Source organism: Diabrotica undecimpunctata, chromosome 6 (assembly GCF_040954645.1).
Source record: "Diabrotica undecimpunctata isolate CICGRU chromosome 6, icDiaUnde3, whole genome shotgun sequence".
NCBI lineage: Eukaryota > Metazoa > Arthropoda > Insecta > Coleoptera > Chrysomelidae > Diabrotica > Diabrotica undecimpunctata.
This window is the reverse complement of record NC_092808.1, coordinates 106,875,855-106,895,062: the sequence shown is the minus strand read 5'-3', so window position 1 is coordinate 106,895,062 and position 19,208 is coordinate 106,875,855. Positions and strand designations below refer to the sequence as shown.

The 19,208-nt window shown below is 33.0% G+C and overlaps 1 protein-coding gene across 1 annotated transcript in view; it reads left to right on the top strand.

Annotated features, from left to right (window-relative positions):
- The window catches only part of Lerp (lysosomal enzyme receptor protein), a 199,799-nt gene that overhangs the window by 64,376 nt on the left and 116,215 nt on the right, over window positions 1–19,208 (top strand). The window contains exons 4-5 of the mRNA XM_072535074.1: window positions 3,381–3,708; window positions 15,107–15,261. Coding sequence (XP_072391175.1) covers window positions 3,381–3,708; window positions 15,107–15,261 — 483 coding nt within the window. The remainder of the gene's footprint in view (window positions 1–3,380; window positions 3,709–15,106; window positions 15,262–19,208) is intronic.

The window sequence follows — 19,208 nt, the reverse complement described above, 5'->3', positions numbered from 1 at the left end:
ATATTTAATTCCGATCGCTTGAAAAGTAAAAATATTTAATTTCCTGTATTTTATGTTCAGTAATAATACTGGATTTTATTGTATCAAAGGCAAATAAAATGAATATAATATGTATATACAGGGCGTGTTAAAGGAAATGGGACGGAATATTTCGAATACTCGAAATTATTTGTCGACATCAAATGTTCATCAAGGTCTCTACAAGTCTCTATTTTGTGTAGCATGCAGTAAAATTGGGTTTACTGCATGATTTGCATGTAGTAAAATTGGAAAATACTTGCCAAGTTGCCAATTTGATTCAATTCCTAATTTGAATAAAATACATTCAAGACTTTACTTTCTGCAGACACTGTATTAAATATAACCTTGAAACAAATTGGCACTAAATCACTTTCGAGTTTTCAGCAAAACAAAAGGTTTAAACACGTATAGTCCAGTAATTAATACCAAAGCTATTGAGAGTATGCAGTCCAGTAATTAGGCCGAAGGTACTTTATCGTTTAACTAAAACACACCACAAAGTCCGAATTGAATTCCCGAAACACTTTTTTGTTACTTCTTTTCAGCAAACGATTTGTCCTATTCACTGTCTGATATTTCACTATCAGAGTCGTCACTATCTGAATTGTCTATCCGAATAATTAAAAGCCGGACCTCATCTATAACTCGCTCGGTTTGAAAGGACTGAACGATTATGTCTTCCGTATGTCGTAATACAATTTTGCCATTGTTCTGCCTTTATTTGTTCTAGCGATTTTTTCCATAAACTAAGAACGCTAGCGTCATCTGTTGTTTTGGATGCATGTTTAGCATAAAAATTTTTGGCTATACCCTAAACTCAATTGAATTATAGTGGCAATGGTAGGGCGGAAGTCAAAGAACTTCATGGCCATAGTTAAGAGCCATTTGGTCAGTAACAAATTTCTTTTGAATTTTGTGCTCTCCACACCTTTGAAGTAAATCGACTTTTAAAAATATGTCACTGTGATAAATTATCTTTTCTGTCCACCACAACTTTATTTCTTCTTTTGTCCAGCTGCTTGAAGGAAATCTCTCTTCTACTCTTGAGTGGTATGATGCTATTATGGATGGTCGCTCCAATTTTTTTAACAAATTTTCTTCAAACCATTCATCAAAAATATTTGCATCAATATTTCTATGCTAATCACCTGTATTCTTTGTGGACGAAAAAATTAAACTAGCGTCGGGAATAAAACCCTCATCATTTCCAGCATGAAGTATAATGTAGAGTTTACCATTAACGGAACGACTAGAAGAATAATATTTCGTAGTGCAATCTTGCCAGGATGATTTTGACATATTTTCTTTAGCGAAAATCCAAGTTTCATCTAAAAATACAACTTGTCTCGGACTATCAGACGTTTTATTGTTCATGTATTTTCTTACAAAATGCCACCGTTTTGAAACAACATTAGAGAGTTCACACAATACTTGACTATTATTTGTCTTTTTATATTGAAAACCTAAATGTTTCAGCACTCTCCACAAACTTGTTAAACTAATATCACACAGCTCCTTGTCTTTTATTTTTTGTAACACAGCACTAATTGTTACATGTTCTTTGGCGTTATATATTATTATAATATTTTTTATTGCAAGTTTAATTGACTGGTGCAAATCTAAAGTTTTTGGATGTCGACGATTTATCTTGCTTATTTTATTTATTTAATCCTCACTCATGTTAATTACTCATTAATTCTTCGAAATGTCCTCTCTGAAATACCGCAAGCATCGCATGTGCCTTTCTGAACTCCCATAACAGATGACAATGGACCCATATTATTTTTTTTCCATATTGAAATAACATTTAACTTTAAAGTACCGCTTCACTACACTACTATAAAAAAATAGGTACCTACTTATATACAACTACTACACCCTAAAATTTATGTAATCACCAATACAGCCCACGACCATCAATTAATTTTTAACTATAGACAGAAGTGTAATATGATGACAAGTTTGAATTTGTTCTACTTTGTCGATAACAGTGTCGTTAACAGAGAGATATTTTTAAATAGCATGAATCATTTTTCAATGATTGTGTGGATTTAAGAAATACATTACTAAACAATTTTTTAAAGTGTGTATAAAGGAGATTACAATTATTATGACACATAGTACTCCTTATTTTTCAAATAATATGTTCTTGTAAAGGCATAACTTTGATTATTGGGTAAACCTAGATTATACGAAACGTCAGAAGAAATTTAAAAAAAAATTAACCCAATAATTATTCACTGTTTAAATAAATATTCCGTATTCGTACTATCGCAATAAAATATTAAAATCAATAAACGATAACTTGTTGAGCAGTGCTGATTGAAACAACAGAGCAGTAAAATGTTATTCATAAAGGTAGTGTAAAATATATCGCCGCTTATCTGGTCCGCTAGTAATAAAGTTGCCAGCATTTAATTGCAAAGCGGTCTTCTTAGGTGGAAAATACTTTAGTCTCTGAAGATTGACCTTATCTTCAGATATTATTATTATATCATAAGCATAATAAATTATTTTAAATTCTGTATGGCCCATTCTATAACCTCTTCCCACGGTTTTCACTTCTTTAATGCTATGGTTCATAAGAACGTTAAAGATAACTGAGCTGAGACTATCCCCTTGCCTAATTCCTGTTGAGACTATTTTCTTGTTGGACAACTTATTGTTTGCTTGCCTTATTCCTGTTGGGACTATTTTCTTGTTGGACAACTTATTGTTTGCTCTTATGAAAGTACTGTTTTCAATCTTCAATTGTTGACTAATTTCAATTGTTTTTTGGTTTAAGTTTCTTTCCTTTAATAGTTTCAGAACATCGATAAGCCTTACCCTGTCAAAGATTCGCGTAAGGTCAATGAAGCACATGAAGGCAGCTTTATTATATTCAAGAGCTTTTTTGACTATTTTTCTAATAATGAATATTGTATCTATAGTAGATCTATTATTTCGGAATCCTTGGTGTTCTTCACTGATGCTACTCTGTGAGACTTCTTCTGCCAAAATATTTGTAAATGACTTTGAGGCCTGTAAAAGTCATTTTAAATAGAGAACATTCTCCCGCGGCTCTCCAGAGGCAAACTGTTGTTAGAACAAACATAGAACAACGGAATGTTGCACGAAAACATAAATAATCTGGACTGTTTTAATCCATAGACGTGTAAATGCTTTATTTGTTTTCTGCAACATTTTATAATTTTTTAAAAACTTTCTCAATGTTTAGCCTTACACTTAACGTTGAAATTAAGGCTAAATGTGATGGATTATACTAATAAAATGTTTCATTGAATCTAATAGTTTGCGGATTCGATTTTTTAAATGTTAAGAAAATAAGTTTTTAATAATAATAGAAGGGGTTTTTTTAGGTACCCGAACTTAGAAAAAATGGTGATTGCAAGTACAAAATTATGATGAACGTGCCTTCAAAGCATAGCACTTGTGGCTTAACAATTCACAATAGGTGGCTAGATTTAACACCATTGAAAAAGAAATACACTGTACACTCTGTAGCTAACAACGTCAATACTACATTTAGTATTAGTTTATGCAGTGAAAATGAAGATTGTAAAGATCAGGCTAGTACTTGCGATGTTACTAATAAGAATCCTATTTTAATTTCGAAAAGAGATAGTGAATTGATTAAGTATAATGACATAACAGGGCATATCGAATTAACAGGAAAATATAAGATTGGTAAGTACTTAATTATTGATCACTTCGTACTACTATATATTTATTAAAGCAGTGTGATTTTCTGTTATATTTTTCATTTTCAATCGTACTGCAGTTATGTATCTTAGGAATAAACTACGAATTGTAAAATAAATTCTTTACTTGACATGCCGACTGCCACATCTGAAATTTATTATTCTGAAAATGGGTGTACATTACAAATGGTCGTTTATTCATAAAATTCTATTTTTTTCTGGTACCACCACCATCTACCAGTAGAATAAGTGAAAACAGTAATAGTAATTGTGACCAAAACCATAGTGTATCAGGGTTGACATAAATAACATGTATATCCTGCAAGTGTTAGGATTTAGCAACATAACAACTTAAAATCCTAAGTCAACGAAAGATGACCTTACTTACTTAGCTGTAGATTTACACAGCATATTCTGTTTGCCGTTTACCACATCTTAATCGCCATTTCTTCTTGTCATATATATCTTCTTCAGTGAGGTCTGTTTTTACCATTGCTCTTTTTATTTGTCCGTTTCACTGTAATCTGCGAGGTGCTCCTTTCCCCCTTCTGTTTTGTTTCCATTGCTAAGTTTCAGCGGTATTTTTGTCTCGTCCATTCTTTACATATGTCCATACCAGAGTAATTAAACATAAAACCGCAGCTAAAGTAAAAACTCGTAACAACATCATTCACAATTTTTTTTTGTTTTCTTTTTATGTATGGACTTCAAAGACTAATTTACATTATTCACTTTTGAATTTCAATCGACTAAAGAATAATTAAAATTCTTCTTTTTCACTACATTAGGCTTTGCCATTTCTGTCTTCACAATGTTATTATGCCCAACTTTTTCGAAGTCATCCTACATCTCCCTTATCTTTTGAATTCTAATGGCGTATTTTTTAAATAGTCTTACCTTTTCTATTCTGTGAATATATTGTCTCCATTTATCTTTATAATCAATTATTTTCTTTTTTATAGGGTATACATGTAACTCATTACGTGTGTTTGTATTTTTTTTATTAGGGGTCTTCTTGTGTAGCATTTAACTCTTCGTAAAAATTTCATCTCTGCTGCTTGTATTCTGTTTTCGTGTTTTTATCATTTATCCTACATTCAACACCGTAAATTAGTAAAGTTACGGCCACAGTCGTGGTAGATCAGAGCAGGACCCATTTGTGAGACCTTCAAACTCTTAGACCTCCTTAAGACGGGTCCATTGCATCATTCTTATCATCCGAACTATGTACATAAGGACTTGGTCTTCGGCGTTTCTCGGGCCCAGGCTACTCCCGGTTCCAAATCTGAACTCGTCCTGTCGTTCGAAACGTGTAATAATTTAGTAAACTTGTGGCTTCACAAAAAGCTCGAGTCTCTTTAGGGGTAACTCCGTTATTTGGCTCGGTTGCATAAAGGCCGAACCCATCGGTGATAGGCCAATGCCGGATGCTTTCAGAGGGCATGTAAGGAGGTTTCCTCCTCCTCCTCATCACATAGACGGCACCTTGGGCCATCCAAGCAGATAGATGCCGCCTGAGACTACAATGGCCAGTAAGCACACTGATCACCAGAGAGCATCTCCTACGGTTTAGAAGTTGGGTTGTAAGACTTTTGTACTTGTATAGACCGCTTCGTGCAGTCTAGCCTGCCTCATATCTCCACCACTAGTCTAAGAATCCCGGAATATCTGCAAAAGAAGCTTCTTAAGACTGCATCGACCAGTACTGAAGGTCACTTCAATCACAGGTTCGGTTCCATATCAAGTTGAACGTAGTGGTCAGGGCAACCTCAGCCAGTGCTCTCTTGCAGTCAGGAACCACCTTAGAGCTGTCTTTGGCTGCTTACAGTGCCTTTAGCTGCTTACAGGACCTTTAGCTTTAGCCTATAGCTTACAAAGCTTGATTGTCAGATCAGATAGAGATGGTCCTGCCTGGGCAAGCCCTATGAATTATCTCCTGAGCACAGACCAGGATTACAAAGACGTCGGTCTGAAAGACTGATGCATGGGAGCCGAGAGCCTAACTCGACTCCAATTCGGTCCCACGATCATGTATTTTAGCGCCTGCCCGCTTGTCCATTCTGAATCCAACTGTAAACCAAGCGAGCCCGCTTTGATGGATTAGTGCTGGTTCTCGTTCCACCCACTCATCACGGTCAGCAAATAGAATCAAGATGGAGGATGAGAACTCAACTTGAGGGACCACGCTGTCATGTACCATATAAAGTACAGACAGCACTCGATGGTCTGTCTTCGAATGTCACAATGGCTTATCCGACCGGTCATTTCCAACTACTATCCAGAACAGTTGAGCCGATAGGCGTTCTCGTTTCACCCACTCATCACGGTCAGGAAATAGAATCAAGAATGAGGATGAGAACTCAACTTGAGGGACCACGCTGTCATGTACCATATAAAGTACAGGACAGCACTCGATGGGCTGTCTTCGAATGTCACAATGGCTTATCCGACCGGTCATTTCCAACTACTATCCAGAATAGTTGAGCCGATAGGTTGCCATCATGACTTCGTGCCCTACAATAAGGTGTAGAGGGGCTAAACTCAACAGCGCCTGAAGAGTCGCTGTTCGGGTGAGCCAACTGGGTCTTGGCTGAAGCCAGTCTATCCCGGGGTAGGTACGGCCATAGATTTGTAAAATTTAATCGTTGTCTCTTGTTTTATGATTGAGAATGTGATACGTGCTTTATTGGTATATTGTCGACGATTATATTAGATTGCACGGTATATTTGCCTCTAAATAATAACTTTCATCGTTGCTAATGAGATTTTCAGGATTTATTGTATAGTGTTTAAATATAACCGATGTATTGCTAGATGAAGTTTGTCTTCTGCTTCTTGTCCCATTATTTTGTCATTTTATCGTATGCAGATAATATAGCGCTTAGGTGAGTATGTCGATCGAGTTGTATACCGCAATATTCTACTGATTTTCAGTTTTTGAGAATGTCAATGTACATGTTAAAAAGTGTGGCTGTCTCACTCCTTGGTTGATTTCCATTTCTTCAGACCCTTTTATCACAAGCGTTAATATTATAACTAATATTACATTGTGCAGTTATACATGGTCCGAAAATTTTAATTTTAACCCAATTTAAATCACTTTATATACGTGCCTTGGATAACAGCCTCCATTAAAAACCAACTAAGTATAAAAAATACGAAATAATGTAACAATTTTTATCTTTGGTTAATAAGAAAATAAAGTTGTTAATTCCGGAACCAAAAAGGCATTAAGTGAGTAAAACTAAAGAAATACAGTGATTATTATTCAGGTTAAATAGTATTCACAAATGTTTTTTGAATGCTGAGTAGTGAGTACATAGATTTTCACCACAGAAAGATTAAGTACGGCATCCTTTTCTATCAGAGTTTCGTGGACAGAAACTACATCTGCGCGAACGTGCGTACTTTTTGGGTCCTGCTGAGGCTCAGGAATTTCTTAAGTTTCTCTAATATCTATTAAGAATATCTAATATACTCCTTAGCTTTCTTCCGATCCTATCGTTTACACACATTAAATGCTCCTTCACAAAAGAATGGGCTATATTTCTTAAATATTGCATTCTATTAGAAATTTTCTTATAAAAATTGGTTATTTGAAATAAACACTTGTTGAATGACATAGCTGATCAAACGTGTCAACATGCCTTTAGTCGGGTCTGCATATTAATGTTAGTGTCACCGTCGACCCCTCAGTTAACCTAGGTTAGTAGACCTAGGGTTAATTACGATTTTTGTCTGCCAATATAAACTTTCTTGTTACCTGTGTAACACGTGGAGGATAGCTAAAGTCACTATTTCACAAATATTATTTCGGTCGATTCGGTCAGAAGCTTTTTTGAAGTGAATAAAAGCTATGTGGGCTTCATATATATGGGATTCATACCTCCGTCAAGTGTGGGTTGTATTCCATCCATTGTTATTACATCGATTCTTCAACTTCGCTACTGTGGGACTAAATCTGTGTTATTACTTCGGACTGCATTTTGTTTTTGCCTTTTTTGAGTGCTTTGTAGTGGGTTGTACATTGATCTTCTTTGATTATGTTCAGTATAGCCACATATTTTTCTGTCTGATTTATAAAAAAATTATTTAAAAATTCCTTTATAAAAGGTATAATAATAAAAAACCCTATTCGCTCCGTGCGTGACCATGGTAGGGGTACCTTGAAACGATGCCAGCGTGCGTAGCGGCGAAATATGACAAAATTGGACCTTTTGGATCTTTTTACGCATAAATTTTATCAAAAATGGGTGCAAATTATTGTTGCAAGTTATTTAATTGTGCTAATAATAGCAAAAATAGTGAGTGTAAATAGCTTTTACAGGTTTCCAAAGATTACATATAAATTAGAGAAAAGAAAAAGATGAATTCGTGCTATTAATATGAAAAAGTGAATATCACATAATTTCATTTTTATGCAATTGAAATAGGAAAAATTTAAATAATTTACCTTAAATGATATTTCATAAGGCTTCAAGCTAACTGCAGCCTGCTAGATGACTTTAGCTTTTACATATATCATAATTTTTACTATTATTTTTTTTACGTGCTCTTCCACATGCAAAAACTTGTTTTGCCAGTACTACATTTTTCCCTTTCTTTTCCGTTTGGGGTTGAAAAGATAAAGTTGATGAATTTTTAGACACCCAATTTTTAATACTAAATTTATTTTGTACATAAACTGAAAAAACATAATTAAAAAACTAATTTTTAATACTTGTCAATTTCGTATCTATTTAACATATGTTTAACCTCATTGGGAGGTCCAAAACTGTCAGTTGAAGGCGGTAGATTTCGCGTCAGTCACGCACGGGGCGAATAGGTTACAATAGGAATTGACTACATGGCAACGTAATACTCCACTGAGGTTACTAATTCTTAGACGAAGTGTCTGTGAGGACGTGTTGATAGTCTCATGACTTTATACGCTAATGTCTTTTGCATATATATATATATATATATATATATATATATATATATATATATATATATATATATATATATATATATATATATATATATATATTATCTTCGATCTCAGTAATGAACTTATTTCAGAAATAGTTTTAGCAGGATAATTTTCTCTTTTTATTGTATATTTCTTTGTCTTCTGATGTATTTTTCTGTAGGAGTTCTAGATAACTTTGCAGTACTTCATTCTATAATTAATTGGATAATGTCATTAATAGTTGTAACTTAAAGGTTGTGAAAGGCTTAAGAGGCTATTTTATTTGCTTTTCTTTTGTTCGATTTAGCTACTAATGTTATTTAAATGCCAATCGGAAATAATTTGAGACAATAGATGTCGCTGCCTCATATTTTGTATAAGGTTTTTCATATTTTTATTAGCTATGCTGTAGCATTTGTAAATTCCTTGGTGTATATTGAAATCCCCTCGTATATGTATTAAAACACCGAAGAATAATTTCTGTGTATTTCTATTTCCTTTCGTCTTAGTTAAAGCACCGAAATATTCTTTTACTTCCTCTTTGCGTCGCCGAGTTGATATAAACCATTTTAAGTTTGTTTATATATTAGGACGCATATTTCTTTGGTAATTTTTTTTTTGATCGAAGCCGCTTAATACTCTGCGTTTCAAATAAATATTCCCGTTTAGTGTTTTGTTTATACCAAGTTAAGCGAATGATTTTTAAGAATTTACTCACTCTCGCTGAGGCCGTTGTCAAGAGCGGTTGGCTTCAGGTTAGTCCATATTTTACGTCGAATTTGTTATCTCTTTCTTCGTCCCTTTTCATGGAAATCTAGTGTGTAGTGGCAGTTAATTGTGCAGTATGTGTAGTTACAGAGGAGGTTTGAAATGTTGGCCATTGTGAGCAGATGTGTTTAATTTAGTCGGAAAAAACCTGCTAATTTGTTAAAAAAGGGTGATTTAGACTCGAAGTAATGTGTCAGTTAAAGTAAGAGTAATCACCGGTTTTTGTTGTATGCCGTCTCTCCTCGTGAGATATTTGTAAAACAGCGTAAAACAGCAACAAATTTGGAAAATACCCACATGTTCTAGTTTTTTAAGAAGTGAAGCTTCAAATTTTGCGTCCAGTGTGACAACTTTCAACCTCAAATTTTGCTCTGTCCTCATTAAGAAGCCGTTTCAACACAACTCGCAGTGCGATATGCAGTTTTTGTTCGTGTGGCAGAGATTCTAAGTCCAGTTTCTACGCCCAGACATTTTAGTAAGTCTAGTTTTCACCCCCAGAAGTTTTAGTGCAATCCAGGTAACTTTTATGTTCGATTCTTTAAGTAAAAATAAACAATTTTTAATAATAGTTGCTTTCACAACAATTTAAATTGTAATAATTAAAATTATATGTCTGAGGGCGTGGCTTAGCTGTCATTTTAATTGTTCTCAGTATTATATAAGATTGATACCAAAAAATTAGAGGCATTTGAACTGTGGATGTATCGCAGAATCCTGAGAATATCATGGACCGAGAGAGTCACAAATGTCGAGGTCTTGAGAAGAATGAATAAAGAAAAGGAAGTCATATTTACGATCAAAAAACGAAAACTGCAATACTTGGGACACATTACAAGAGGCGAAAGGTATGAACTGCTTCGAATAATTATGCAAGGGAAAATAGCAGGAAAAAGGTCCATAGGAAGAAGACGAAACTCCTGGCTAAAGAATCTACGGGAATGGTATAGCTGTAGCAGCAACGAATTGTTTCGGTCAGCAGTTTCGAAAATACGTATAGCCCTGATGATCGCCAACCTTCGGAACGAAGATGGCACTTGAAGAAGAAGTATTAAGCTTGAATTTTGACATATGACAGCTAGCTTTATTATTTTTGACATCTGATAAATCTTCTTCTTCTTCTTCTTAGTCGTTGACCTGATGATGTATCGTGATATCATGAAGCTATTAGCTAAATTTCCCAATGTTCCTCCACGTTTTTCTATTTTCTGCCATTCTAGCACATTCTGAGAATGGAGCGCCAATGGTAGCAACAATATGGTCCGTGTATCGTGTGGGAGATCTACCTCTATTTCTTTTGCCTTCTACTTTTCCCTGGATGGTAAGTTTTTCAAGACCATTTCTTCGAAGCACATGTCCAAAATAGCTTATTTGTTCTGATATTTGTGTTCTTAGTCTTTTCTTTATGTTTAGCTGGTCCAGTATGGATTCATTTGTTCTTCGGGCCACCCATGGTATTCTCAGCATTCGTTTCCAGCAGTACATCTCAAATACATCTATGTTCTTTTTGTCTTTCTCAGTAAGGGTCCAGCATTCCGATGCATAAATAAAAACTGGAAAAACTAGACTTCTTACTAGTCTCACTTTTGTATCGGTAGTTATTTCATGGCTTTTCCAAATTTTTGTTAATTTTGCCATAGCGCTTTTTGCGATTGCTGACCGCCGCTTATTTCTTCAGTACAGCCTCCTTTGTTGGTTATTAATGAGCCCAGATACACAAATTTATCTACAACAGCGATATTGTTTATCATGACCAGATGATTTTGATTGTTGTTAGCTCTGTCAATTATCATGATTCTCGTTTTATCTCTGTTTATTTTAAGGCCCATCGTTAAGCTTACGTCTTCTATCCGTTGTAGCAGGTGAATCAATTCAGCTTCAGAACTAGCGAGGATAGTAGTATCATCTGCATATCTCAAGTTGCAAATCTTCTTCCCGCCAATGGCGATGCCACCGTTCCAGTCCTCAGTAGCTTTCCGCATTATCCATTCACCATAGATGTTAAATAGAATTGGGCTTAGTATGCAGCCTTGTCTCACGCCCTTTGTGACCCTGAAACTATCGGTTAGTTCCCCATTTATTCTAACTCTGGCATAATTGTTATTGTGCAGGCTTTTAATTAGCAGTATCAGATGATTGGGGACTCCCATTTCAGACAAAACCTGCCACATTTTACTCCAGTTGACCAAATCAAAAGCTTTACTATAATCTATGAAGCACAAATATGTTGTGATGTTGAATTCTCTGGATTTTTCTACAATCTGCCGTACGTTTAAAATTTGTTCTCTAGTACCACGTCCGGGGACGAAACCTGCTTGTTCCTCCGCAATGTTAGGTAGTAAAAAGGGCTTTATCCTCTCTAGAATTATGTGTAAGAGTATCTTACTGCAATGCGCAATTAGAGCAATTGTGCGATAGTTGCTACATAAATCTTTCGCTCCCTTTTTATGTATGGGAATATATAGTGATTGTGTCCAATCCTCAGGCCATTTACCTGTCTCCCACACTCTTTGACAAATTTGATGTATTATATATCATGATGTATAATCTGATAAATATCTAATCATATTTGAGATTTTGTTTTGTTTTTTTTTCAGAAAAAGGTTAACCTCTATGCACAGTTTCACTTAAAAAGATAAGTTTTTATTTGTAATGATTTATTTCTGCTACAAATTATAGCCCAGTAACATTTGTAAGTTTTGTACTATCTCCAACTTTTAAACGGATGTTGTAAACGGATAGGACATAGTAAGTTTTTTTTTTTTTGGTATTTTGTATTTATTTTTGTAACTATTAGTATAGTATTTTTGTTATTGCCTATATTTGTAACTGTTCGTGGTGAGACAGTAATAAATGTTTAATTTTTTTCCCTAAACCATTTTGTTTATTTATTTTAGAAAAGTCTCCGAACCTCTCTCCTGTGTTTTTCAGGACGGAAGAACCTTTTCTTTCATCCATTACCAAATTACCATTTTTTCATTTTTGCAGTTGCCCAATCCAATCCATTGTTTCATTCACTTATCCACGACCCAGTTTCTCCAAATAAACCCTGAGCACCGTCCGCAAGTTTCATTTATTTTGCTTGCCCTATCTCTAGCCCCGTAATTTCTGTCCCCATTTTTCATCTCCCATAATAATACCCTATGTAGTAGGCAAAATAATTCGTTACAATTTGGCGCCCAACGTGGGGCGCCGAGGAAGTTACTGGGGTGGAGATAGGCAAGCAAAATAAACCAAACTGTTGCGAAAGGGCTCTCAGGGTTCATTTGGAGAACTGGGTTGTGGATAAGTGAATGAAACAATGGGATTGGATTGGAGCAACTACAAAAATGAAACAATAGGGTACTTACATGAATCTCCTAGATAAATGGACAAACAAAACACAAGAAGGTCCTCTAGCTATTTAAGATAAGGACGCCAATTTGAGGGAACTTCCTGCAACATGAAAGAAAAGGTTCCTCCTTCCTAAAAAACACAAGAGAGAGGTTAGGAGACTTTTCTAAAATAAATAAACAAAATGGTTTAGGGAGAAAAAATTAAACATTTATTACTGGCTCACCACAATCAGTTAAAAATATAGACAATAACAAAAATACTATATTAATAGTTACAAAAGTATCTATTACTTACACTTACTATGTCCTATCCGTTTACAAACTCTAGAAGTTGGAGATTCTACAAAACTTACAATTGTTACTGGGCTATAATTTGTAGCAGAAATAAACTATTACAAATAAAAATTATCTTTAAGTGAAACTATGCATAGTGGTTAACCTTTTTCTAAAAACAAAACAAAAACAAAGATCTCAATTTGATTACATATTTATCAACTATCAAAAAAAATAAAGCTAGCTGTCAGATGTCAATATTAAATTTTAAAACAGAACAAATAATATAACAGCTATGGCCACACCCTACATTTATAATTTTAATTATTACAATTTCTTAAATTTTAATGAAAGCAAGTATTATTAACAAAATGCCTATTTCTACTTTAAAAGTTTAAACAAAAAAAGTTACCTGGGTTTCACTAACTGTTACTTTTACTTTAAATTTCTGAGATTGGAACTGGAGATTCACTGCCACGCAAAAAACTGCATCTATAGTCTGGAACGACGACCAGGGATAACGAAATGAGGATGGAAGCTAGCACTGGAACGCTAACTTTGGAAACTCGTCTCCTTAAAAACTCAACAATGGAACATGTGGATATCTTTCAAATTTGTAGAAAAAACGCCGTTTTACAAATACCTCAGATGAGATACGGCATACAACAAACAGTGATTTTTTAAACAAATTTGCCGGTTTTTTCCGACTAAACTAAACACGTCTGCTTTCAATGGCCCATCTTCCAAACCTGCTTCTCTTCGACCTTCCTAATACCGGCCGGCTTTCAGTCTTGCGTCCCACCTCTTCTAACCCTCGCACCAGTCTTCGCAACCAAATTCTTGACAGACATGCTTCAAATTATATCGTAAAATGACCTTGAATCATTCCTAGCTAAAATCTCAAAACTAACGCATACAAATAAATCTAACCATATTTAACGTCTTATTTTTTATAGTGGTAACTGGAATTTAGAATATAAACACGGAGACTCGACAATATTTTATATTTGGCCCAGGGGCGTACTAGATAAGTTTTATACTTTAATTATTCGATATTTTAGAAATTTTCTGAATGCTACAATGCTATAATCAATGACGGATCGTTTATTTCTTGGGCTCCAAATGTATGTGTTTGTCAATTTTGGATTGCTAAAGTTTGCAAACTCTCTTAGTTGTTCCCCATACTTCTTTGCTCTGTTTTTGACAAAGGTTTCAATTTTTCGTGGTATTTTCTACACGGTCTATTAAATAGTTCATAAAAGTAACACATACTGTTTTTATTTTATTAAGGATTCGTTATAATTCTTCATAGAATTGTATTGTTTCTTCTACTTCCCTACTCTCCATACACCGTTTGTCGCCATGCACCCAGTGTTTACGTAACATCTTCGAGGACGTGAGAGTAGGATTTGCTGGTAGAGATGAGTTTTATTTCTAGAACTGTAACGAAAAAGCTGACAAAAGTCGTTTACAATACTTAACGAAAACTACGTTGCTTGGAAGCTTCCACGCAGTGTGGAATCTTCATTGGGGGTGGGTAACGATATATATGATAGAAAAGTACAGATTAAAGATAGGTAGATAAACGAGACACTAAAGCAAGTCTGGAAATTAACTTGTAGACGTAGAATCCTCACAAAAGAAGAGAAAGTAGAAGATTTAGAGATAAAGGAGAACTCCAAATAATATTACCTGATATTTACAATAACAAAAATACATAACTAGAAGAAAATACGAGTATTAATCAAAGATTGGGATAAACAAGAACAGCGAGTTAATACAAATTTTATTTAAAATTTGAATTAATAATGCTTTCGCACTCATAACTGACATTGAAAATCACCGGTAATTTCAAGCGTTGTTTCTGAGAGAACGGTTTATTCTACCAAAAAAGTGCTATAATGCTTTTTTGCTTATAATAAATATTTCTGTTCAAAATTATCTCATATATTTTTATTTATATTACGGAGGGGGGTTTTAGGGTAAATCCGAAGGGTAAAAGTGATTTTTAGTGATTTAGTGATAAAAAATTTTATCCGTCTTTTTTATGTTTTTAGTAGGAAAAGCTGAAAAGAAACTACAAATAATTTTTAAATGCAATTGGTTTAAGAATGATTCAGAACCTCATTATAAAGTTCCACAGATACAAGGTAAAAATTATAAATTTGAAATGGAATCATGGCACGCATGTGTGAAATTACCGCCAACTTGTGAGGTAAGATAATTTGACTGAAGTTAATGTTAATTGAATCCTGTTATTCCTAAAGTTATAAATACCTGTTAACTATATATACTTTTGAAAAATTTAATCCATTATAGGCCAGCATCCTATTTATAGGACGCTTCAGATTATATTTTTGAAGTTATACTTCTATACGTTGTAAATGTATACGGGAGTGAATCGGTAAAATCATTACATATGTAAGATATAGGTAAGAGAGAGACAGAAGATATATTTTGTCTCTCTTTCTCTCTCAAGAATAAAAATGTTCCTTTTGTAAATATATTTAATATTTATTAATATTTATTATTATATATTTATTATTATATATATATATATATATATATATATATATATATATATATATATATATATATTTATATATTATTATTATTTTTCATTTCTGTTAAGATTTGTCTTGAGCCTCGTTAGGCATGTTAAGTTATAAATTAAAACTTGTAAATAAATATCTCAAGAAAGTTCAAATGTGTACTTATATACACACACCAAACAACAATTAAATTTTTGAATAAAATCCTTTATAAAAAGGTATATAAAAAACCCAGTTGGGCTATGTTGAATTGACAAAACGTTTTCGGAATAAGTATTCCATCATCAGTGTCTAGTTAATACATGGATGTAGCCACTAAATATGTGGGTAAAAACTCTTTAACAATTAATAAATGAAATTTAGTTTACATTATGTCTAATTTACAGTTAAGATGGTAAACTGTAAATTAGACATAATGTAAACTAAATTTCATTTATTAATTGTTTAAGGGTTTTTACCCACATATTTAGTGGCTACATCCATGTATTAACTAGACACTGATGATGGAATACTTATTCCGAAAACGTTTTGTCAATTCAACATAGCCCAACTGGGTTTTTTATATATATACCTTTTTATAAAGGATTGTATTCAAAAAATTTTTTTTTAATATATGGTATACAGCCAAATACAGGAACTTTGTTTCCTTGTGGAAATTAAATTTTGTATCTGTCAATATAAGACAAATTGACAGTTGTATCACGAAACAATATTTTTATTAATAATATTATCATGGTAAATCAAACATAATGCGTAAGTAAGTTATGTATATTGTCATTTTTAAATACTTATGAATATTCCATTGTATATATATATATATATATATATATATATATATATATATATATATATATATATACAGAAAAGAAATTTAATCTTTGCAGATAAGTTAAATAGTAAACTCTTAACTAATGAGTATCAATTGTTTCGCCGAACGTTTTCGCCAAAGAGAATTAATTTGGCTTCTTCAGGGCTGAAAGAGAATAAATTATAATTAGCTACCATATATTATCTATTAAAGCATTATTGATCTTACCGCAACTTAGAATTGTAGAGTTAGAATATTAAAAAACTGTGCTAGTAACATAGTGGTGTTTTTTGTTACTACACAAAAGTGATTATCGACTTCACGCTGACCGTTGTGCATTAGCCAAACATGTCCATTCCACTGGTCATCTCATGGACTATACGAACACTACAATTCTCCACCGTGAGAACAATAAATCTAAAAGAGAGTTCATTGAAATGTCTTATATTTTTCTTAACGATTTCTCCATTAATGTTAAGAATGACATTAAGAATCTAAGCGATATATACCACTTCTTACTTAAATCAGATACCAAGAACAATACAACATCACAGATAACTAACTTGAGTGATATATCCATTAATAACTAACCTACCTTTATAATTAATTTTCATTAACTAAAAACGATAACATTCCCTTGCTTTTCTTAGATACATCTCAATAAGATATAATAATACATGAACAATAGAATATAATTAAATAAAGAAAATCAAAATAATATTTCCCTATACTGGGATTTAATTTCATTCGTTTTTACCAATGAACCTTAACGACATAAAGATTCATAAGAACTACTTGAATTTGTCAGCGCATGTGTTCTGGCTAAAACACAACCTCACTTTTAAACTTCCTAAAAATCAAAAATTTAGTTATTGCCGACAATTCAAAGAATTACCTCCTTTTAAATGTAGTTACATTGGGTTTTTCGATTAACCTTGGGTAAACCTTTGCGAGTTAAGTTCAAAGCTACCATACATTTCAAACCTTAAAAAAAAACTTTTTTTGCACATAGTAACAAAAAACACCACTATGTTACGAGCAAAGTTTTTTAATATTCTAACTCTACAATTCTAAGTTACGGTAAGATCAATAATGTTTTAATAGATAATATATGGTAGCTAATTATAATTTATTCTCTTTCAGCCCTGAAGAAGCCAAATTACTTCTCTTTGGCGAAAACGTTCGGCGAAACAATTGATACTCATTAGAGTCTTTCTTATATATATATATATATATATATATATATATATATATATATATATATTAATAACAACATAAACAATGAATTTTACTGCAGTGTATGTGTAAAAAATTTTTTGTGCATTCAACTCCTTTCATACATATATGAAAATAAAAATATACATTTTCATCAAAATATTGATTCAATCCTTCATTTACTATAGTCCTATTACAGGTCAAATGTTGTTTATATACAGCAAACGATGCACCCACCGTATACCTATATCCCTAATTATGTTTCTCTTTATGCTCTCTCTTACCTATAGCATTACATATGTAATGATTTTGCAGATTGACCCCCATATAAATTTGCAACGGCGAACGCGTGTACAGAAGTATAACTTCTACCGGCAGTCCTACTGGACTGCCACACCCGTTTTTTTTTTCAACCTTAAAATTTGTTTAAACTTAAAGAAAAATTTACCATTTATGTTTTAGGCTATATTAAACGGAATTATAATTTTTGTTGTATTATATAACCAATATCTTTTCAATAAAAAATTATAAACATTGGACACATTTTCTGAATTTGTTTAGATTTACACATTTAATAATAAAAGTTTCATATCAGCAGTGGCGGACTAAGGCTAAAGCCCTAGGCAACAATGTAATTCCGGGTCCATTTTTCAGTCTTGACCATAACATATATATTGCGTTTGGTATTTATTTAGGTTTCAAAGCATATACTGTCAGTAAGTAGTTTTATTTAATTGTCGGATTTCAAGAAAAAAAAATGAAAAAATAATATACGTGTAAAAAATTAAATAAACATTCATAAATTATTAGAGATATCTAATAATTATTTTTCTATATAAAGTAATGATAAACTCTTTAATTTTTGTTTGCCTAATATGGATCGTAAATTTTTATTTTATTTTTGCGATTACTAAGAATGATCTTTCACCGCTTGCAATGATTATTGAATCGGGTTAAATAAATTCTCAGATTTGTGTTTAAATTTATGAATTTTGCAATAATATTTTCCTGAATAAATGGCCACTTTAATAAAGGCAAAATAATATTTTCTTTACTTATAAAAAAAAGTCTTAAATTGTAATACTTCATTTTTCAGTTCTGCTAGCTTTAAATCTTGTTCATAACATTTTAATTCCTCTATTGAACAGTCACTAACATCACTGTCATGAGAAATTGTTTTGAATGTATTGTTAATAGTTTTGCATCCCTCGTCCCTTTTGGGTACACGTAAACTCATCACCAATTACCATAAATACCCTTGTACATAGTACAAACTCATCACCGCCATAAAAGTAGGGTTTTCAAAATAGACCCTAAGAGATTGGTAAACTGATCACTGGCCTACCTGCAGCCTGGATCAGGTATAGACCATAAAATCCCAGCAAACGGCTAGTTTTTGGTAATTTCACAGAATAATCCAAATCCAGATGTCTTAAATGCAACTGCAATTTATTGGTTTTTGAAAATTGATGGTTATCAATAATTTCAAATTTCAATTGATTGTGAAAGACTCTAAAAAAATCGAATTGTCTTTTGTGGACTTGTGCGACGAAAGGGTGTAAGGCTAAATGTCATACAACTAGTGAG